We start from the raw sequence: 24128 nt of genomic DNA on the forward strand, positions 1-24128 counted from the left end.
GGAGTTGCGTTTTTTACCTTCTCAGAGACACGTCCCTGTATAAAGAGTACATTTACCACCTCTTCACCTGCACCTTCATTTAAGAAGGAGATTTCTAGGTTTATCAGCAGGAGTAAACATCAATATCTACAAAGATTTCAGTATTGGACACATTTACTAGCTTATCTACTAAGTTTGCTAACCCCAAAATTGAAAGATTCAAATTGCTACAGCACACAAAACCATACTTTCTGATGTCCGTGCTGTTTATTCAAGAATATTACTCGTGTAAAGAGGGCTTACACTTTTGCCGAAGTAACTTAAGGCAGACAAATGCCTTAATTCCTTTCCAGATTCAGCTTGCTTAATTTCAAGATAAATTAAAAAAATGTTTTGAGTCTCAAACTCACATTTTGCACCTCCTGCTGCCTTTGTTGTTGCAAGGAAGATGCCAAATCCTTCAACCTTCTCTGTCTTGTGCAAAACTGACTGGCTCTGAAGTGTTGAACTTTCAACAGCTTTATCCTCTCCAAGGAGCTGAGAAAGGTGTAGCTGAGACCTGGGTTTGCCCCTACTAAAACTGAGACCTGAGTTTGCCCCACTGCTAAAACTGGGTGAGGAGTTTCTATAACTACTCCACAAAGTTCACAAGCCAAGAAAGGCTTTGCCAAAGAGTTGCTCCTGCTCCAGGAAGGGTACAGACCTCGGTCAGCCCAAGTTGCTTTTCAGGGAGGGTGCAACTTCAGGAAAGCAAAGAAATAAAGATTTGTACCAAAAATTGCTGCCTAGGCACCTGTCGTAGTGCTAGCTCAAATGGGGGGAATAAAAAAAAAAAAAAAGCAAAGTTTAAGGGAGAAGAAGGGATGACAGGTAAATGCTTGTGAGGTCTAGAGAAATTAGCCTGCAGAGCCAGGTAAAACAGCTTTGAAGACCAAAAGCAACTATAGGAATACATGTAGATACACAGTGTGAAAGATTTGATGCTGAAAGAAAAGGAAAATAAAAAAAAATCATCCTTACAGATGCATCAATCACAGCTATACAGTATGGTCCTCTACCTTCTCCCTGTGCCATGTTCTCCATCCCAGTGTCACCAGCACGACCCCACAGCATCTCTGAACAAAAGGGAGGCTGGCAGCTCATACCAGCTGCTGGGGACCAGAGAGAGCAGGAGAAGGCAAGGAGAGAGAAGAGGTGAAAACAGGTGATTTTACTGCATCAAGTGTTAAGACAAACTGACACCATTCATCTGCCCTACGCCCAAAGCTCCCTGAAGGTTTTCTGCCTACCTCCACTGTGTACCTTCTCGTGGGCACTCGGCCTAACACTGTTTAGGGATATTTAAAAGGTAACCTGAAGCCCAGGAATTCATATAGCCATGCTGATCTCCATGCTTACTGCCTTCACTGTTGGCTGTGTCTTCACAGAAAATCTCAGAAAATGGCGAGCTCCTCACTGAGGCCATCTCTGAAAAGGGTTGATGCAGCTCAGAACTCTCCTAAAGGAGAAGGTTTTGTATATATTTCTCAAAAAAACCATGATAAAATAGCACAGAAAGGGACACATGAGGTGTCACAGTCCATCTGCCCACACCATGAGTTTGGAGAGATGCCATCTGGGCTATTGGCAGTGACGGTTTTCCGTGGCCTCCCCATTCTAGGGCTTTTTGGTCATGTCTATTAATTCAAATCACCACCCCAGAAAGGAGTTAGTCACTGTTTCAGACACAATGGTTCTAATTTCTCATACTTTCCCAGAATTTGGAAGTTTCAGATAAACTGATGTTATCCTAAAATGTATCAGTTAAGGGGAAAGAAAAAAACCACCAAACCAGAAGAACGTATCGGTATGTGAAGAAGGCTGCTGTCACCAAATGCAATGTGTTCAGTGGCTGCTCACAAACCATGCTTTCCAGTTGCAGGCTGAAACTGGTTAGCGTGCAATCACAATTTCTCTAAAAGGTTTAAGAAGTGCCAAGCCAACTTCTCGGTCCTATACAAGAATCACTGTTTCCCACCTCCTCTGCTGTGCAGGAGAAACCATAAAAGGGATTATACGAACCAGTCCAAGTCTAAGGGACGCAGTCAGGTCCCACTCAGTAGCTGACCACAAAGCAAGCAGGGCTGGAGCCAGCCAAGGGATCGAAAGAGATGCTCAGGTATATAATCTTTTTCACCCTGTTGATGAAACAACATGAAAACACTCCTCGTGTTCAGCTGGGTGAACCAATTCCCTGCCTGACTGCAAAACCATCAGTATTCATATAAGGGACAGTTCAGGGCTGCACAGCCACTGCAACAGCCCCAATTTATTGCTGGTTTCATTCTCTGAACCAGACTGCTAGAAACTCAAATGCCTGAGCCACACAAAGAAGAGTCAGGAACACAGCTCGTTGTGGAAGGAGGTCAGCACCACAGCAGCAACCATTTAGTAAAGTTTTAAGTGTAATGCAACCACACCCCAAGCTCTCCAATGTGCATTAACTCACCCCAGATCAATACACTAAAGCCTCTAGTTCATGCAAAATCGCATTTCCCACTGCAGCACTCAATCTCCTGGAAGAGCCAGAGCAAGGACCCAGAAAGCAGCCTCATGCTAAGTAGTAAGTTGTAACTCCTGAACAAGAAAATGTAAAGCCATCCTGCAGGCATAAGGAAGACAGTCTTGCAACCAAACCTAAGGGTCACTACACCTTTGCGCAATCAGAGTAGTGCGTCAAGTTCCCAATATCCTTTCAGAGCTTTCAGGGACTGCTAATCCAATTTTTTTCTGTTGGGTTTGTTGGGTTTTTTTTTCTCGTATCTTTTCAACACTTCACGATTTTCTAATTCAGCTAATGAAGATAAGCTTCTTGCAATTCTGGGGACGCTTTCTAAATCTTTTGTTTTAAATAAAATATTTTTTCCAAGAAAGGAAGTGTTCAAGCATTCACACACCTAGTATTCTGAGTAGCATTGCCAGATTAATTAATATGTTGGAAGAGCACGCGATGGAGCAAACTACTGGTGGAGCCAGCACACAGGTTGAAGTCACCAAGACTCAGAAGGAAGAAGGCATAAACAACAGAAGTGATAAGCAATAAGTTAAAAAATTCAAATTTGTTAGTAATAGGGCAGGGACTGAATACAGAAGGAAACAGTACACTAAAACAATCTTACACAAATAAACTAGAGCATTTGAAAAGGTTTCCGAGCTCAGAAACCACCTCAAACAGCTATAAGCTCTGTGAAATGGGTAGGAAAGTCAATGTAATTAAATGGCCTCAAGGCAGAGTGAAAACAGCGTGGCTGGGTTTAGCACAGAAGTAATCTAGATCTGAGACCCATGCAAGCACTAAAACAAATCACAGGATTCCCATACGTAAAATGTGATCAGCTGCACAGTATGGATCAGATTTAGCATGCCCAGGAACATAGCAAATTTGAAGCCTTTAAGACACATCTATGCATGGCTAGTGAGAGCACAAAACTAAGGGATTATATGTACATAAACCCGTTTATTAATAAGACAATTTATTCCCTAAGCAAGGCGTATACAAGTAAAGCTGCTGCACTTCAGTCTCCCTGAAGTGGAATTGAAATCAACACTTAAACATGCACAACTGTGGAGTCTCAGCTGAGCCTGTGCTTTGCTCCTGGACACCACGAGACTTTTCTGTCCCTCTTCTTGTCCATCAGAGGTAGCAGGGAGTGTCTAATTTTCTGGTTCTTGTTCCTCACTTCAACTGTAAGATCATCACTCTTGCTATCAAATCAACCGAGCCTTTGTTCAGGACAGGTACTTTTAACTTCTGCAGAATTTCCCACTCCCACACAATCCAGGAGACAGCCTATATGAAAGATTTATATCAATCCTTTATGCAGCAACACAAGGTTATATAAATGCTGGGATATGCAGAATACAAAGCAGGTAAGAAGCACACTTTAACTTGTAGGTGACACAATTAACACTGAAAATTCAAGATTGTCACGCACAAGTCTAGCGCTTTCCAAAAGAAAAAAGTGGGATTTTTTTTCAACTGTGGCACAATTTGCAACATTAAGAGAGATCCTGGCCCTGCTCCATCACTGAGTGTTTGAAGTTGAAGTTCACCGGGGCCAGATTTCATCCACTGCATGTTGACAATAACAAGACAAGCCTCAGCACGATGGATGCAGTTTTGCAATGGCTTTACATGGATCTTAAACACGAGCTGTCCTCCAAAAGGGACCTCTAATGACTCAAGCTTCCCTTAACCTTGCTTCCACCCAGGCAGCCAACTTGGGGACCTGGAGCACCCCAACGTGCAACATGGCCACAGGGAAGCAGTTGTCTGAGCTTAGGTGGAGGAGCAGGAATGAGCTGCCGAGGCCAGGAGGAGGGCAGGAAAGTCCCATTCAGCTCAGGCTGCAGTTTCACAACACATTAGCTCAGCAACAAAGCCACGTTGCTGGGTTCCTCCTCCAGCCTCAGCGCTTCTCCTGCCTTATGCTGGAGTCCACAGCTCCCTTATGCCGGCACAACAGCTTTCGCATCTGTTCTGTAAACTCCATCACCGAAAAACCAAGCATTATAGATGACATTTTTTCTGGAGCATACCTTTAGCCCATGTAATTTTAAAAAATCTGCTTCTGGCATGGCATTGCACACACTTAAATCAGTGCAACCACAAAGAGGTGCACTGCAGCACAGGGATGGGCTTTTCTTATGCAAGTTTCTTGCCAAGGCCAACACACAACCCCACTACATGCTAATGTTCTCAAACAGTATATACGCTTTTTTCATATTACTTGCAACAAAGACATGTAGCACATTCTGCTCTCCAGATTGTATCCTGCTCTGCACAAATCCCATGTTTCCCTCAAAATCCTAATTCTGGAGAACCACGTAACAGAGTGAGAACTAAGAAATAAAGAACTGTCCTAGGGTTGCAAAGAAAAAGCTGGAAAACATTGTAAGGGAGAGATCTATGTCACATAACTTTAATCACCTAAGGGGTGTAACTTGTAGCCAAGCTAGTATCTCTGTAGTAAGTGAGGAGGGAGAGTGGCATCTCCCAAGGACCTCTCAGCCTGTTTCTCTGCTGCCCAGCCTGAAAGAAGGGATGCTCAGCACAGCCTAAACGTCTGATGTAAGACGAATCCTCTCTAAAGTTTGAACATCCCTGAGAAAGGGGAAAACAAAAGCACAGTCACAAGCACCTTTCTCTGCCTATTACCTTCTAATGCTCAGAAATTAAAAATTGCGGGATGGCAAAGGTCACTACACAATTAGTAAAAAAGCACAATACAAAAAGAAGCATTCAAAGATACAAGCAAGTCCATTGTATAAATTAAAAAAAAAAATAAAAAAGAGGAAAAGGGAGAACCAAAAGCCCAAACCAATCAGGTAATGTTCCCTTAAAAGCAAAGACTGTATCCCATACATTACCCCTCAAACAAAGTCAAATGCCTTTTTACAGCTTGACAGGAGCCTAGATTAAAATTTTATTTCATGTGGCCTCTAGCTCTGCATCCTTGTTAAAACAAACTCCCTGTTAGCATCTCAAAATTACTCAAGAACGTCAAAAATTTGGAAGGCAAAGGGCTCTTTTCTGCACTTTTTGAGTGCTAAACCAATGATATCCCCTTCATAGCTCCTTCTAAAAAAAAATTAATCCATTAATATGACAGCTCTTGATTGCAAATTAAAATCTACCTAGAAGCCTGGGCTGCAGTCTGGCTGCAGGATGCTGTCAGGGAGCCCAGCAAGGTCTGAAACTACTGAGGAGACAGATTTCTCTGGCAGTTGTGTTATGGGGATGGTATCAGAGGGGCATTTTGCCTCCTGCCCCATGGGTTATAATAAACATCAGTGGGTAATGATAGCATCCCAGCCACAAACTAGTCTCATGTTGTGCTGGTTCAGTGCTTCTCCACCCCAGGAAAGACCACACCAGGAACCCACATGCCAAGGTGTCTTAATTCACCTCTATTGTTACCTCTGCAGCATGAACATCAACAAGCACGACCCAGAAGTGAATGTACCAGCAAACCAGGCCTGAAAAGACGTATTTCCCTTGGTTTTATTTGCTGAAGCCCAGGCCAGCCCACAACCACAGAGAAGCAAAGAACGATCAGTCCCTAACAAGTGAGCTAGAGGAACAAAGAACAGGCTTTGGCTCCAACACAAAGCTTCTTCTGCACTCAAGTTCTAATCAGTGCTACTAGACATTAATAATACTGCCTTACCCTGGCAGCCAGCCGCTAGGCCCACCTCTCACAGACCATCACCACTGCTGCAAATAAAAAGAACATTTGGAGGTGATGTACACATCTCCTGTAGGCTCCAGCTTCATGGCTGCCCATGTCCCAAGCCTGGCTTTATGTCTTTAACTGAGATAGAAGGATCTGGAGCAAAACTAGCAGAGAAACCAGACCACACTCCCTACACATCAGGTAGGGTGTGAAAAGCATCAGCCCTGATGATGGAAACACTCCACGCTTTGCTACAGATAGGTTCAGCCCGATTAATCTCAGCAGTTTACAATGTGCCAGACTGAGACGTGAGGACAGGCAGCGGGGATCCCAGCTGATGCAACAGTTGAGCAGTACTCTGGATAGCAACAGCTTTTCAGTGTCTTTCTCCTCCTCCTGTGATTGGTAACTGACATAAAGCCAAAGGAGTCCTACCAAAAACACTGGCAATGCCTGAAACTACAGTCCCAGACATTCCACCTCCCTGCTGCTGAGGGTAAGAGGTGCTGAAAGCTACACCATGCTCAGGAAAACTGTGAATAACTCTTGCGCCCTAGGAACTAACTTAAGTCGAACAGAGTTTACTTAGGACTAGTAAAAATACCAAGCACCTGAATGGTATCAGCATAAGGCATCATACAAATGAAAAGGGCAGAATTAGACTCTTCACATCAACTCCAGCTCTCCTCCTAAATTTCATGAGGGCACACCTGATGTAACAAACAATGGCAGAGGTTATTACTGGCTTTTGTCGCTGCTAACTTGTTCCCACAAGAGGTATTCCCACTAAACACTTGAAGACTTAAGCTGCCAAAAAAAAAAAGAAACAATTAGCAGCAGCTTTGCTGGGCACCACCGCACCTCTGCACCACTCAGTGCTCCAGGGCAGTGAAGCAGCTCTGAGCCTCTTAACCAGAGAAGAAAGCCTCTGTAGAGCAACTTGGGCAGTCCTGTAGCACAGCTGGAATACCTTATGGCCAATGCTAAACTTTGGCTTATAAAGATTCAAACTGTTTAACTGCCTGTTCAACAGTTCGCTCTGCAGCAGTGTTTTAACGGGGACACAGAGGAGGCACTTGTCTCTCTCCTGCTGACGGAGAAGCCGCAAACAGCCGGTCGTGCTGGGTCAGAACCCATTTTGCCCATTCCCTCGGAAAGAAGAGGGACGTTTGTGCTGTGGACACAAAGGCCGATCTGTTCAGAGCTGGCCGCAGTCCTCCTGCCTGGCTCCCATCACTGGCCTGACACAGGTTGGCGTCGAAGGGGGAAGGGTAAAAACACAAGCACTGTCCCACTTCCCCAAAGACTGTTCCTAGCAAATGTCATTATTCAAAATGTTGCACTTTGAGAACATCTGTGTGAAGTGCTCAGGAAAATCTCAACTGTGTAAACTGGAGTTTAATGTGTATATTCAGTATTGTTCATCTTGCATAGCCTTACCCAAACTTAGCTTCAATGAAATCAATTAAGACATGTTATGTATGCAAAGATCATCCTCATCTATGTAGTTACAGGACCAGGGCATAGAGAGAGGAGCTAATACACACTAAACTTCAGCCTATACACATGCTGCAGAGAGCTGGATAGGGTGTTCTACCTGACCTTGCTGCCTGCCCACCCTACTTCAGCCTGCAAAGTGGAGTATTTTCATCTGTTTTCATATATATTTATGTTATTATACAATATTTCTTTAAAGGCTGAAGAGACAGCATGACCTACTTTTGCTTCGCAAGCACTTTCAGTGAGTACCTGTGCTTAGGAGCCGTGGATCCAGCCACATGGACCTTTTAGCATGAGACAGCCGTGAAGAAGGCTGGTCTGAGGGGGGCTGCCAGTGCCCCGCACAGCTCAGTCCCCTCCTACCTCCCATACTAAACAGGGACGCGGTAGGGGGTGGTTGTGGGACAGAAGCAAACTTCCTCCCGGAGCAAGCTGAGACTAACAGGCCCACTTTTCTCCAGCCTCCTTGGCCGTTGCGGCTCATACATAGTGTCCTTCAGCAGGACTATTCAGAGAGCTCAGGCTGCACCACGGGGGTCCTTCAGCAGAACTGAACCCCAGAGGAGATGGTGCCAAAGGCACTGCAGCTGAAGTGCCTGTTGAATCAGACTCATTATTTTTTTTCCTAGCATTTATCAAGGAAGTAACGTTCAAAAAGCATGGAGTTATTATTGCAGAGCTGTGTCTCACTTGACTTTTCTGAATCAGTTATTATACTTTAACTGGGTACTCTTCACGTAATATACTGTAAGAGCTTTCTTTGCAATACTCTTCCAAAGCTATGATTACAAGTTTAAAATTAGGGGTTAGTTTCAACTCACTGTATTTTCTAATGATGTCTGTATTTAAAAGAAAAAAAAAAACACAAGGTAATCAGGTTGCATTCTGGGTCTGGAGACTGCAGGGCTCCTGAGCTGACCCAAGTTCTCCCAAGACCTCAGACACTAAATACAGACTTGCAGTTCATGTACCATCTTGTGATGATACCAATTCTGTCACTTTTCAATCACCCTTGAACTGCAGTTGCAACTTTGCACCTCTTGCAGAGATAAAGAAAACCATCAGGTTTGGCTGTTAGCCAGGTGGCCATCAGCAATGACGGAGCCTGCCCGGACAGAGCGTTCATCCCCAGCAGGGATCTGCCAGCACTCAGATACACAAAGCAGCCAGCCGGGATAAAGTCAGCAAGCTAACGTTTTGATTACACAATTACTTGTTCAGCTACAACTGCAGGTTTTCCTGCATAATCAGGCTGATAAACATCAAACTTTCTCTGATGTTGCCTCGCATCCTAAATGAGCAGTCAGAAGCCAGGACGGACACGAATGATATCCAGAAAAATCAGAGGAGGGGAGAGAGCATTGTGTTGTCCGATCAGGGGCAAGACACGCAGAGACTTTGGGCTTGGCGTACTCTGCAAACCCAGAATGTCTCTGATGACTGTCAACAGTCTGGCATTCTACACTGTAATGCCACCAAGGTAATAGCAAACTAATTTCTCCTGGAGAACAATCTATACATTGACAGTGCTACAGAGAGGGCAGGAGGGCACGTACAAACCTCTAGTTCAACAGGAAAGAGGTCAAATTTCTGTTGGGTGCAACTTTTTTTGGGAAAACACAACTCTACAAACCAGCCTTCACCTGAAACTACATTTTTGTTGTCTCCAAAAACAATGACCGCTTCCTGCTCCAGTTAAACATTATTTTTAGTGTGTCTCTGCCGTTGCAGAGGTCAGAGCCTAGCGCTGAACAAGAAAGAAAACCTGAAACACCCTTTGGAAAGCTGTTGATACAGTATGTCACCCTGGAATTTAAGCAAACCCAGGGAGGTTTGCAGAAGTAACATTTTGATGCTTTTCTAATTCGAGGCAAGGACCCACAGCTTAGGCACAGATCCGACTGTGCCGAATTATTCAACCTTTGTGATTAGCACTGAACAGTAGATTAAGAAACAACAATTGTTTAATCAATTATTATTGCACAAAATGACTGAACTCAGAGACTGAACTGCTGCCACATCTATTTTATAATGCTTTTGCTCATCAGCCTTTGGGGGGTCATGAAGGGAGGAGGGACAACCTGAAAGGGTTGCAGAGAGAGAGTATGGAGTCAGGTTTGCTAAGCACAGTAAAGCAGCATGTTAACATACAGCCTCAGATGAAATGCTTGTAAGCAGGTCTTTACAGACATGCAGGAAGCCAGCAAAGTGAGCCAGCCAGTGAGGACAAAAGATCTGTCCATATTATTTTAAAGGAGAATTAATGCAGTAGGTATCAGAGAGCATAATGCTGCATCAACATCTTTTTTTCCCCATCAGTGATTTATGTCAATATTGCTCGCTAAAAATATCCTAATCCCACTGAAATCAATGGGAAAATTCATGCCAACTTGAAGAGGAGGCAGCTTTCACTCTTCCACCTTCAGCTCCATGTTCACTCCCCTTTCATGGCACTCTCTAGTAGACGGCAGCTTGTCCCCACCAGCCTGGCCATCACCCACTCACCGCTGGAGGCTCGGATGCAGACAGCCAGACACGGACAGTGAGGTCTGGGTGGAGAACACAGACTGTGAGAAAAAGCAAAATTGTGGGTTCAGCCTCCTGTGGAGCACTCCAGCAAATGAATCAACCCAGAGACTCAAGTGCAGTTATAATCAAGACTCTATTTATTTCCATTTTCATAGAACAATTAACTTAATCTACATAGCATTGACAACAAACAAATTCTGGCTTGGATCTCAGCAAATGCATGTACAACACACATGCAAGCTCACAGCATACACTATACGTGTGTACCCACTTGTACCTTGTGCCCATGTAATATCGCTGACAGACATTTATAGCCGTGCCCACACCAGGGATAGGTTAGCTCTGGAATTAAACAGCTGCATTTAAAGGCATTCCTAAACCAACATCAGCCAATGCAATAGTGAACAGAAAGAAAACAAAAGGAAAATAAAGAAACGAAATAATGCTTTGCATATTCCCCCATAGAAATAATTTCCCACCCTTTATGGTTTCATGAACACTACTTGATTCCTTCATACACACACAGTTCTACACAAAGTCTTTAATAGCACAACAGCTAAAAAGGTAGGGGACCAATTTAATTTACAGCTGCGTTGAGGAGATATTAAAATTACACATAGAAGAGCTATTTTAGGCAAGTTGTAGAGACTCAAAAATTTTCTTCTTCATTTCCCCCTGTATTCAAGGCTTCTACTGTGAGTTTCACAGAAACAACGAAGCATACCCCCAGAACGATGACTAACTGAAAAGATCAAACATAAATGCCTTACAGGAATTCATGTAATGTATCACTTGAGACTTCTCCCCTGGAAGTGCATCTGTCGTGGCTCGTACCAAATATACATCCTTATCCACCTCGTACAATGTGCGTATTGATAGAAAAGTAACAGAACAAAATGATGAAAGGGAACAACATGCCTAAAGTTTCCAAAGAACAAAATAAATACCTGCACTTATAGAAATAAACTGCATATTTTGTTGAGATGGGAAAAAACTACTGCAGTGAGTTGTTCAAAACTTTTTGGCCATGATAAATGTGACACGATTGCAAGGATTTTCCATGAGGAGAAGGTACATTGGGTAATTCTCTGCTATTCCACACAGAAAAGTCTATTTAGAAAAGTTTCTGAATGCAAGTTCAGCCTTTTGAAAGCAAATAGCTTTCTTTTTCAATATAAAATGTCATTTCAAACTAAAACATCATAAAGATTCCCACAGAAACTTGTGGGTTTTCAAGTCAACCCTTCCTTTCCTCCCACAAAAACCAGAAGGTATTTGTTCTTCAATATTTTGTGAAGAGAGTGAATCTTGAAACCTTTCTAAGGTCTTAATATATGCACATAGACAGAAAGCTCTGGCAGTACTTGAATGAAAACTCAAGCATTAAATACTAACATTTCAAAGTATGCCTAGCAGAAAAGTTCAATATATATACAAAACAAGATCAACACAGAATGGTCCTAGCATAGCAGTCCTTACACAGGCATACTGAATCAATTTAAGTTTATTTTTACTGGGTGAAATTTATAATATGCCCAGACTTACTATTTGTTTCTTCAAGGCTTCACAGACAAAGTGTGGCTCTTTTGATAGTCTATCCCACATGCTTATTAAAATAGATATAACACAGTGAAAGGAAAACATAAAACTGACAGAGGATTATTTTTAGTTTCAGGGATATTTTATATGCCATCTCTTAGAACTTCAATTTATGGCTTTCCTTAACGGAGCCTTTCAGGGTTGATTTCGATGTGTTAAGTGGATACTCCACTAGTGTGTTACTGCAATATTTTCTTTATGACTTGCCCTCATACATCACTTACATCTGGCGTATTTATACAGACAGCCGTTCACTGAATGGACTGGGAACTTCTTAAAACTAGTTGCTTTCACTTGCATTCTTCACGAATTAAAACTCTGTTTTCCTTTATTGCCTTTTTGGCCAGACACTTCTCCAGCATTCCACAAACATGAAGAAGATTGAAGTTACTATGACTTTTTTTACCTTTTTTAAGGTAGGAATAGAGATTTCCTCCCCAGGGCCAGATGAGAGCCATGTCTACAAACATCCCTGCATCAGCCTGCAACCCAACCACTACCTCTGCAAAGAGGAGGGCAGCAAAAGCCATGACAGCAACAGTGGCTTCAAGCAGATTAGCTGTGGCATCTGTAGCACCTTGAGGTTTGTCAGCAGGTTTAAGTGTTGCTTGTGTCTCTCCCTGCCAGTGGGCTCAGGACTTCACTGAAGAATTTCAGCTATGTTAACCCTTTGAATGGCCATTTACCTGAGCTTCTAAAATCTAGGTGGGTTTAATTTAGGCAAAGCATAGTAATAACACCTAGAGCTTTTCAGGAAGAGACAGCTGTCATGATCCAAGTCATTCCAGCTTGAAACTTGCTCCCCTTCTCTTGCAGTAAGCACATTTTCCTGACTAATTTGACAGTGCTCACAACCAGCCACATCCCCTGCTCTGGAAGAGGCTTCCAAGGGATGTGATAAGAAAAGCCTCTCCTTGCAGCGTCGAGCCAGGACAGCCCACCATGCTGCCCTCGCAGCGAAGAGACCCAATGGCTAACACAGGCATCAGTTCAGCCTCTCCAGACCTGGCAAAGCCCCAGCAGCCTAAAGCTGGTACAATCACGTTGGCCTCAAGCACATTTGAAGGTCAAGCCCCAAACAAGGAATGCCTGTTGATGGGGCTCTTCATTACAGAAGTATGTATATAAACACATCTTACAGTGTGTCTCAGTACCTAGGTACCTATTTATATGGTAGGTAATCCTACAGGAATCCTGCTGGTTCTCTGGAGACACCGCTCCATCCCAGCTGCTCCATCCCAGCCACATGTCACTGAGGAGGGAGGTTGGGTACCAGGAGAGCCTGCCACTGCATGGGACAGGACAAATAAGTCAAAATAGGTAGCAAAGATAATGTGTTCTTTGGGAAACAATGTTAATTTGGAAGCCTTTTTTTTTCTGTCCACAGCATCACCAACAAAAACTACCCCAAAAAAAAAAAAACAAAAAACCCCCAAAAACCAAACCCCAAAATCAACCAAAAAAACCCCACAAAGAATTCAAGCAGCAAGTACTGAAGGCAAATCCTGCTCACCTCATTCCTGAAAAATACTCCTGAACATCCAATAGTTAAATCCCTCCTTTGGCTTCACATCAGCAAGAGAAGGATCCCACTGGCTCCTGCCTGGCAAGAGTAACACCAAGGGGAAGCTGCCTGCTGCAAAGGGAATCCTGTCTACCACTGCTGTCCTGCCAGCCTCACTACCAGCTCTGTCCTTCCAGGCTGTTTTGCAGTGACTAAAGCCCAAACTCTGGGATAAACAGATAAACTCACACTGCCTGAGTTAAAACTATTGGCTTAAAGCAGCCTCGGAAGCTACGCACTGGGTAACAAACCTCTCCAGCATCTTCACCTTCACACAGCTGCCTCTCACTCCCCCTGCAGAATCAGAGCCAACATCAGTTAAAAAACATGTGTTAGTATAGTAAATCATCCTGGAAACAGCTATTATTGAAATAACTCAGACAATAGTGGAGATATGTTATTTCCATGGTATAGCTTTAAATACTCTCTCATAACTACTTGATTATGTTAAAAGCCAAAGCAGGTATTGCACCAGCAGACTATGCCTATGGCAAATGGAACACAAAGCTTAACTAATGGCCCTATTTCCCTGAAAGGGCACATGAGACTGATAAATAGTCCCATGAGGTCATGTTATCTGTTGGAGCAAATCAGTTAAGTTTCTTTTCTTGGCATTCCTTTGCCAGAAGAGAATTTATATTCTGATAATGTCTTTTTTTTTAAAAAAAAAAAAAAAGTTTTTAAATTTTATTTTTATGTTATGTCTTAACTTTCAGATACTAGGAAAAAGGATCCTGTTTCTCAGATACTTACACCATACCAGGAATTTATCATTTTTTAGCATGCCATTAAAGTGAACAGAAGCTATTCGCACAGATGCACAGACACAAGTTACTCACCTGTGTGCTGCCTGAAGCAGACTCACTGCTCGAATACATCTAATCTTTAAATCTTTAGATGGAGACATCCCTGAGCAGTGAGGAATAATCGTAGCCATAGCCTTAGTTTCGATGACTTTTAGAGCTGTGCCAACAACCATGACTTCCAACAGTTCAGCAAAAAGCTGCACAACATTTTTAGAAGTAGTGTGCTGTATGTTAATCATTTCTAATCAGAGACAGTTTCTCCACATCTACTGTTCTGGCTCATTTCCTTACAATTAAGAACTCCATTTTACCCAATAGCTACAATACAGATGTGCTGCTTTGGCAGTGACCTACTCTGTCATGCCCTTAATATACGCGCAGTGAAAGCCATAACCAGTTCAGTAGTTCAAGTTCTAGACAGACAAAATTAAAGCCAGACTGTAACAGAAGTGTACAGTGGCAGCAGTCAGAAATTCAAGTCTGCCAAAGATTTATGCAGAAATTATGTCCCTTAATTTAATTTACATGAAGGAACAAACTTAACCCAACAGCAAGGCAACATCTAGTGGTGAAGCAATCTGAAGGACTAGTCACGGTTGATTAAACCTTTTGTAAGCAAGTTTGTTAAATTATGTTCTGGAGAAAAGTAGGTTTTGATAGCTAAGTGGATGATGGACAAAGCAATTTTGTCTTTTCCCAACTCCTCCTGCAAGTAGAGTTAGGTAAAAAACTTCTGCATCCTAATTCATTACTCAGTGTTGCTGCACCCTGAGATGTTGCAAGATGCTGGATGCCATAATTTTAACGAACCTCTCTTTTCCAGAGGTGCAAGGCACATAAGGCAGGGCCATTCGCCATGTTTTAAAGCATGGAGACCAAGCCTCATAGAGCAGATTTCTTGGTCCTGCAAAATAGCAGCGGACAGCCATTTATTAAGAACATGAAGGGGGCTCATAACACACCTTCCAACACAGCACGAGCGACACATAGCACGCCACACTTTCTATATACCTTGTAGATTCTCACAGACTTCTCTAGCCCAAATCAGCCATGCCTCACCTCGAACATCTTCTAACTCCCTCCCTGCAGTGATGCTCCTCAAGGCATACACTGAATGCTGCCACTCCCCTGATGTTTCTTCCCATCTCTACAAGCAGCTTTGTGGCCCTGCCAAAACAGACTATTTATTCCTACTATTGAGAGTCCTAGCTCTTTCCCAATCCACGACAGCAGTACAATGCTCTCCCTCATTCCTCTAAGTACAGATGTCCTGGCAAAGACCCTTAGCACAGACACAGCTTATGCTGACAGCAGTATTTTTCTCTGCTTGACATAGTTTAAGGTTTGGAGAGGTGACATAGTTGAGCCAAGTGAAGTTCACTTCACACCAGCTACAGCTACTGTAGTGAGACCAATGGGGGATTGGGAGAGGGTAAGAGATGAATTTTACTCCCCTCCACCCACCACGTCAAGGCCAGAAAAAATGGCTTATATAGGCTCACAAACCCTATATGAGATATAGTTAAAAGACTTTTTGCATGTTCTAGAAACACTGCTGTCATCTCTTCTTCATCAACTATTTTTCTGAGATGCCTGAAGAATTTTTTCAGACTTGGAAAGCCAGTCTCCAGTGCAGTACCAGGACGGCTTTGCTCCCGTCATATTTTGTTCATTTATGTATGCTATTGCTCTCTTGAACTACTGTTTCCTCCAATTTCCCTTCTACTGAAGTCGCTGTACCAATTCTAACAAGTAGCCATGGCAACATAATCTTGCAGAATAAAGTACAAAATAATCCTACAATCAGAAATCTAAATTAGAAAAATGGAATGGAAATAATGTGTTCTTAAAGCCTGGAAGTAAGTGACCACTGGAACAGATTACAAACAGATACGGCAAACTCTTCAACACTTACGAACTCTGAATGCACACAAATGGATGCTATACTTAAAGCCAAATTTACAGATAAAGTACTACCAGAAGTACCATGTGTATGAAAACAGTAAGATGAAGAAGGTAAAAAAAAATTAAAAATTGTTCCCAACCTATACCTGAAACCATCAACCTATTGGGATCAGCACCTGTATTGGGCCGTGCCAAATCCAAACTCTGTTTTGAACAATGGAGACTCCTCACCATGTACCTCGGGACAGACATGCAAGCGAGTGTTACTGAGCCAAACCCAGTGGGCAGCAGCGATGGGGAGAGGCCAGTGCCATTGGTCATCACCCACAGGAAAATGCCTTCCTGGGAGGGTGGGATTTGCCTTCAGTGAAAAGGCACCTGCCATGGCAAAATTAAGATACAAATGCTGTTTCATTAACTATAGCAAAAGCCTTCAGCTTTCAATTTTACTGTAATGGTTTAAAGATTCTTCAAAGAGTTTTACCAAGTTTTCAGTTTAATTTTCCATGTAGGAATTACTGGGAATTTTAAAAAATGCTTTTTTTTTTCTAATGATACTTAACGTGTAGACTCTGTATGTGCAATTGAATCCCAGACCCCTAGACATATTTAATCTTCTAAGCACCCTTAAGGAGCTGGTACTAAGTCCTAAGCAAGAATGATTTCCAAGGCTGGGGCGGGGGAGTTTGAAGGGGGAACCCTGCACTCGGTCCAAATAAACCCAGGAATGTGTTGCACACAACTGCCTTATTTTCTTTACAGTAACTGAGAAAGAGAACTCCTACCAGATTTACTTCGAAGAGGATGTACTGATTCTTATCTGTGAAAGGTGATACAGACTGTCTGGACTGCTAAATTAGCCTGTAATCTAATCTAATCAATGAAAGACACATCAAGTGTTCCCACTCAAGCTTCCCCATCAGCCGCGGGCAGCTGAAACAATCAAAACTGAGATTCTAGGAGACTGCTTAGACCTGGTATTCTTGATTCTTGAATCAGATTACCTGCTCCTTTCCCTTTCAATTTCACTTTCAAACTGATGTGTGCTGCCAAGGGCAGCTACACAGGCTATAAAATGCGGTATAGCCTCTAAGTACAAAGCATTTCCCTAACTGCATATTTGCTGGAACCAAAATAAAAAAAAGCTAAAGTGTTTTCTCCATACATTTACTGGAAGTGTAAAGAATAGCTGTGCATACAATTTGCAATCACCAAGATTTACAGTCCTGACTGTAGTAAGCAGTTATGTCACGTAGGCACTTATTAAGTGTCCTGTGCCTCATTTTCCCCCTATACTTGCAAGAGACACACTTTCTTGGATAAATATTGTATTTTGTTAATCCCCGAAATCTCCCGTTGTCACTACTTTACTGAAAGAAACACAGAAACATAGATAAGACAGAAAAATACAGCGAACAAACAGCCCATGCCTATTTTGCACTATTTCAACATGTAATTCATGCAGGCAGAATTGCTTTGATTCACCCAAAGAAAATTTTTAAAGGGTAGGAAGGGGAGAATTCTTACAATCCTTACAGAAATATACGTGTCACTACAGTACAGACTGTACCATGCTTTCTCTTACATTGCTTTAAAGCTGTGGATTACTCCCAAGAGGGCTACAGAAGATGACTATAGTCTACCATCCATATGCTACAATTCACTGTTCAGGGGGCTACCTCTCTGTGGGAAATCTCTGCAAACCCAGAGGGCCTTCTCAAGGGAGCTGTCCCCACCTTGCAATTGTGTTAGCTTAACCAAGAATCAGTCAAAACCAGTAAGAAACTAGCAACACTACGAAGATGCTCCTTCTCCCACTGTGTACCCGCCACCATCATCATCAGAAGCTTGTCCACACACATTTAACAAGTTAGGAAGCGATGCAATTTAAAAAAATACCCTGCAGTAGCTAGCAAAAAACATACTAATGTGGGGGGCTTTTTCCTCCACATCCAAATACAGCATCATGCAGAGGGGTCCCGTCTGATATTAGCACAGGCTACTTCAATTTTTCTTTTTTTCACCAAACACGTACAGAATATGAGTAAAGCACAACTAGCTCAGTTACAGAGCATGCCAAGGGATGGCTCTCAGCTAGGATGCTTTGATAAAAACAAACACCTTTTGTGTCTTGAAAGTCACTTGAATGTAATGTGCTTCACATGGCATGAGAGGGGCTGCTTGATTTTCCAAAGTGCTTATTTAAGAAGTCCCAATTTAACAGAAACGCAGGGAAATTATATGTACAAACAATAGCTGTCATGATAATTTTAGCTGCATTCCACGCCTGCAAATATGCACTGTACAAGGACGCTGTCTCTCATCTCTCACGTAGGGAAATACTTTGTGCCGCTCAGTGCTGGTGAGAAGCTCTGTCCTGATGTACTGAACACCTGAGAAGTCATTCAGGACCGACAAGCCCAATGCTAGCACTTCCCCTGGCCCTGCTCACTGGCTGCTTTGCTCCCCTGCACCCATGCCCAAGCTGTAATGGAAAGCTGACGGGAAATTAAACCCTGCAGGCAGAAGAGATCCACCCCTGCAGATAAAGAGACGGCAGGATTTCTTAGGGCCCAAGGCCTTCCACACCATCACCACCCTCTGCTCTTGAACATCCTGCCTTATAGCTCCTCCTATAGCACTGTCACCTGTTGCCTTATTTGCCTTCCATTTATCAAATCCCACCTCTTCCAAGCCACTCCGGGTAACCCCACAGATTAGACCTGTACAAAGGAACGGATTTACACAAGTTTAGCTTAGTAGTTGCACTGCGACAGACCAATGTCCTTCAGGGTGGGGAATGAGAGGACAGAACAACCCAGGATGCCTATTAAACTTGTCAGAATAGGACCTCTGCCACTGGCCTTTCCAGTTGTGCCACTCCACACCAGCACAGCTACTGCAGTTACACCGCCCCTAACCAGCAAATAATTTCCGTTTCTACCAGCTCAGAGATGATGATCAACGCAGCAGAAGGGGCAAGTGTTAAAATGACGTGTTGCCCTAACCCTTCCCCTATTCGCAGACCTTCCTCCTTCCATCACCCACCCCAGTGCCAGCCCTGCCACCCACACACAGTGCAGAGGGCTGGGGAGGGATTTTCTGCTCCCTTCCTCCCCACACAGGAATGCAGGAGAGACTACAGTTTAGTGCTGAGCTAGTAAATGCCTCATCTCACTGAGCATGCAATTTTAGGAAGGACACTATAACAGACGGGCTCCAGCACTCTGATGTTGGGTGTATTGAGCCATACTGACTGAATCTTCACTGCAGATAACCTCTAGGAAATACTCAACCGTAAGATCCTTTCCAGGAACACACCACACGTTGGGCAATGCCCACAGCCCTGTCGCACCGTGAAATGTGCCCCTCGTGCTTCACGCCTTGTCTGTGCAATTGCATCGAAGCGAATTCGGCCTTCCTGGTCTGGAATTCTTAAGCAAGTCCCAGAATTTCCCTGATTACATTTTGACCCTGGAAACACATGCTGGCACTGCTTTGTTAACTGGAGAGAAATCCTAGAGAGGAGCTGTGCAAGGGTCTTCCCCTGCCCCAACACAGGCTGCTTTTTGCAATACATAACTCTCTAAGAAGTCAGGAAATGGCAAATTCCTATTGTCTGGAAGAAAAGGAAAACCAAGACTCTCCCTCCTATACTTTAAAGGGAAAAAAAAACTTTTTGATTTTCCTTCCTTTAGTAATAAAAAGACCCTTTTTAGTCTGTGCTACTAAAGAGCGAGCTTCAAAGTGGGAAACTGAATCGTGGAGAATTGTTTCAAACTGCCTGTTTACACAAGCCATTCACGTAGAGCGGCTCCCTGCTGAAGGAGTAGCGTCTCCTGGGGCAATGCTGAGGCCAGCTCTCAATTTGGTTACTCCGCTGAAAAAGCAAGAGAAAGGCAGGACAAAATACCGAGTTCAGTGTCAGAATATTTTAACTCTACAAAGGGATGACTGCTGAAATACGCTCTCGGTTTACAAATTCAATCGCAGAAACAACCACGGAGGCATGCCTGCCTTCACAGAGGAGCACAGAAACGCAAGAAAATAGCTGCGACAATGAAAGGAGTGGAGAGAAGGCGTGGAGAATGCCGAAACAGTTCAATCTTCACTCACATCGGGAAGAAAACAGAGGGGTTTTTTTAAGACCAGTACAGCAGCAGCATGTTCAGGTGCTGTTACTGCAGGTGCTACACAGACGGAGGGAGACTGTTGCAAGCGCTATATACACTACTCATTAGATCACACCAAAGGTCAGCCGTTGCCTGGCCTGCACCCCAGGAAGCCCTTAAACTGCATAAACAAACCAGTGACAGAATTTAGATGCAACAGCCTCCGCTCAGACCTCAAAGAGAAGTTCATATTCAGACTTCACAGGTATCTTCGTCAGCAGTTTGGGTGCAGTGTGGGAGGACAGACACACTCTGGTCCCCTGAGCGGCGCAGGGCACACAGGGAGGGGAGACCTAATCGCTCTCAGCTTCTTAAACCCTCATGGGGCCCTAACTCCGTCACAATTTTCACTGTCATATGGACAACACCAAATAGTTTCTCAGCACACACTGCTCCAGATGACATTTTCTCACCTTCCCTCTCCTTCAAACTTTCCCCGTAACTTTATACCATAGTTGGTTGTTCAAGGCTGATCCTCAGCTGCACCTCCTAACCAGCACCAGCACCTCCTTTGCTCCTCAGAATAACCACCAAAAAGACACACGTGAAAAAATGTGCGGTACTGAAAGGGCTACAAGCTCAGGGGAAGGCGACAGCACAGGGGCAGAAGGCACAGCAGCACGCCTCATATGCCGCTGACCTCTGGTTAAATGAACTTCTGGGCAAATATGTAATCACTTTATCAAATACGCGCCAAGGGCATTGCTAAAGCTGTTCATTCTCTCAGGTGGAGCCAGGAAATTAGTCTTTGTGAGAAGACAAGGACTAAACTCCTGTGAAAACCTCTCTCCTTGTGAACTCACTGTCCTGGGGAACCTGGCTCTGCTTCTGCTCACGCCCTCCCCAATATCCGTCCCGTTCTGGGGGGGCACCCTCCCTCCATGCCTCCTCCATGCACACCAACGCCTGCTCCTTACTCCGGGCTCGGCTTCTAAGGCTACTTCTTACAAAACAGTTTCAGTCACCCTTGAGAAAAGAAACGAAAGCTGCTGCTTTGCAGGGATGGTTGATGGGTCAGTGGGGCTCCGCCAGCTTCATTCAAGCCTCTTTTCCCCTCTCTTCCTTAGTCGGGAATGGGTTGGTAGAAGGCGGCAGGGAGGAACTGGACAGCGGAAGGTTTAGGGCGTTTCGAGCTGGCTCGGGAAAAGTCCCCAAACCCTTCGCTTACGGCCCGAGAGGGCTCCTTTACTCCTTTAACCCCTCCTCTCCCGGCACCCAACTCCCTCCACCTTTCTTGGGCTGAAAAGCCATGAAAATGTCCAGACAGCAGATCCTGAAGATCCCTCGCCCCGGCGGGGGGCGGTCAGGCTCCCACCGTGAGCCCTCAGCCCGGCAGCCGACCCGCCGCCGAGACGCGACGGGGCTGCGGCGGCCGCGCACGGACGGGTCTGCGGGGGCTCGGGCGGCGGACGGGACGGCGGAAAGTTCAAGCCCAGCTCCCCGGCAGCCCCTCGTCCCTTCCCGGGGGGCTACGTCCCCAAAAGCACGCTGTCGGGAGTCCCGGCGCGGCTCGGGGTGGCGGGATAAACTCTCCCCGCTGCAAAGACGCCCGGAGGAGCGGTACGAGAAGCACGGGGGCACCTCTTCACCCGCCGGCGCGGCTCCGCCGCCTCCTCGGCAGCCGAGCCGCCCTGCCCCAAAGCCTCCCGCCGCGGGGCGTGCCGGCGGCCGGGCTATCCCCAGTCTGCCGCCCCAGCCCCGGCCCTTACCTTCCAGCAGCACCTCTTTGCCGGCCCGCTTGAGCGCCTGCACCGCCTCGTCGTGGGTGGCATCCCGCAGGTCCGTGCCGTTGACGGCCAGGATGGCATCGCCCACGTAGAGGGCCTGGGTCTGGTCGGCCGCCAGCCCCTTGAAGATCTTGCTGATGAGGATGGGCATCTTGTTCTCCTTGCCCCCTTTGATGCTGATGCCCAACCCGCCCAGCTCCTGCTTCAGCACCTTCACGCACCGCTTCTTGTTGGAGACGGCCTCGGGCACCTGCTCGGGGGGGTCGGTGAAGGCGGTGCGCACCGCCGCCGGCCCCCCGCCGCCCTCGGCCCCGCGGCACGCCGCCCCATCGCCGCCCAGGCCGTTGTGGGCCGCGCCGTCGGGGCGCTCCTCGCCGCTCAGCACCAGCGCCTCGCCGCCCAAGTTGGCCAGCACTTTGTGCCAGCGCTCCCGTACCAAAACTTCCAGCCAGCCGCTGCGCTGCGCCCGGCCGCCCCCGCCGCCGCCCGCCGCCGCTACCGCCATCTTAGGAGCATGCTGGAAGCGCCGAGTGACGGCACCCCCGGCACGGCGCGGCGCGGCACGGCACGGCGCGGCGCGGCGGCACCGGACTTCAGCCGGGGGGCGGCGAGCTCCCGGCGCGGCGGGGTGGGGCGAGGAGCCGCGGCCGCCCCCCCGGGGCCGCGCCGGGGCGGGCGCACCTGGCGGCACCGCCTGCTGCCGCCGCGCGTGTGTGTGCCCGTGTGCGGGTGTGTGTCCGTGTGTGCCCGCGTGTGCCCGGGGGTGTCCCGCCCCTGCACGGGCACATCGCGGGGACCCGTTCTCGCCGAGCCGTGGCTCTCTCCGAGCCGCGGGTGCGGTGGCGTTTAGCGCCGAGGGGACGCGCTGCGAGCGGCGGTGTCAGCCCCCGGCAGCTGCCGTCGGGGCGTAACGGGGAGGTGAAGGAAACCAAGGTCCCAGGAACACAACTTTGTTTTTCCCAGAGACTTCTTTATAGTGTGGATTAAAACTAACAGGTGGCACAAAAGTGGTTAAATTTCAACTCTGTGAAAGCAGAATCCAAGTTGTTTCACTGCCCTGTAGGATGAAGGTGGTAAGTGATTGCTTTGATGGATGCTTCTGCACATTTTGAAACTGTTTTCTTTGCCCTTTGAGTACAAATATTTAAGGTCCATGGGGGCCACATTGCCCATTTCACAGTTTTTCCCATGGTCGCTTTCCTCCTAGGAAGCAATTTGGTGCCTGTTGAGGGGCTCGAGGCTCCAACTCAGGCATCAGAGAGGACAAAGCTCTCACTTTGCTGGTTTGCCACCAGTGGGTCTCAGGGTGCTGCCCCACAGCGATGTGGCTCTACAGACACCAAGCACCTCCTGGACTGCCTTGGTTTCTGCTCCTTGCAGAGCAGCTCTGGCTCCTTCCTAAGCTGGGCTGAAAACTCCAGCGGTTCTGGACCATTTGCTGTCTGTGGCAGCAACACCTTGGGGAGGCTGGGGTCACCAATGAAGTTATTATTAATACCCATTCAGTTCAGCCACATGAGTCAAGTGGGTCCCTAAATGCAGCAACATGCCCCTCTCTGAAGCGATGCCACTCATTTCTGACACTAGGGGTTTGCTCCCAGGTACAGACAAGTGGCCCAGTTTAATGTGGGCTGGGCCACCTCAAGACTCATCTCCTCAGCATGGGTGGGACCTACATAGGGGATCATCCCTGGACAAGGTTGCCTTGGTTTAGTAGGGGCTCTCAGGCCATGTCCCTCACACTGGGCTACACAAAACACATCCCCTTCCCTCTAAAAGATGGCAGAAGGAGGCCTCAAACCTCCTTCATCCGCAGCCTCACCCAGGCTGCGCCTGGGTCCCATCTCCCCTGTAGGAAAGCAACCCTGCACCTGGGGAGAGCGGGAACCCACAGGTGATGGGTTATTCAAGGATAACAGGTGGGTGGAGAAAAAGCAGACTGAAGAGAGGTCTCTTAATTTCTCATGTTAATTAATGCAAGGTGAAAAGCTGTAATTAAATTTTCGCAGCTTTGAATCCAGAGTGAAAGAAGCATGTCCTGCTAAACCTGAACAGGGCGCCTAAGCCCTAGACAGGATGGGGCTGTGACACACCCTTTTCTCCAGCATTTCTTACTTGCTAATTTAGGTAGT

General features: G+C 45.9%; 1 protein-coding gene across 1 annotated transcript in view; it reads right to left on the bottom strand.

The window, feature by feature from the left end:
• Positions 1 to 22501, bottom strand: part of SNTB1 (syntrophin beta 1) — a 111403-nt gene extending 88902 nt beyond the window's left edge. Inside the window, exon 1 of the mRNA XM_086465541.1 lies at positions 21979 to 22501. Within this exon, the coding sequence (XP_086321667.1) occupies positions 21979 to 22501 (523 nt within the window). The remainder of the gene's footprint in view (positions 1 to 21978) is intronic.
• Positions 22502 to 24128: the final 1627 nt, after the last annotated feature.

This window comes from Leptosomus discolor, chromosome 5 (genome assembly GCF_034619465.1).
Source record: "Leptosomus discolor isolate bLepDis1 chromosome 5, bLepDis1.hap2, whole genome shotgun sequence".
Classification (NCBI taxonomy): domain Eukaryota; kingdom Metazoa; phylum Chordata; class Aves; order Leptosomiformes; family Leptosomidae; genus Leptosomus; species Leptosomus discolor.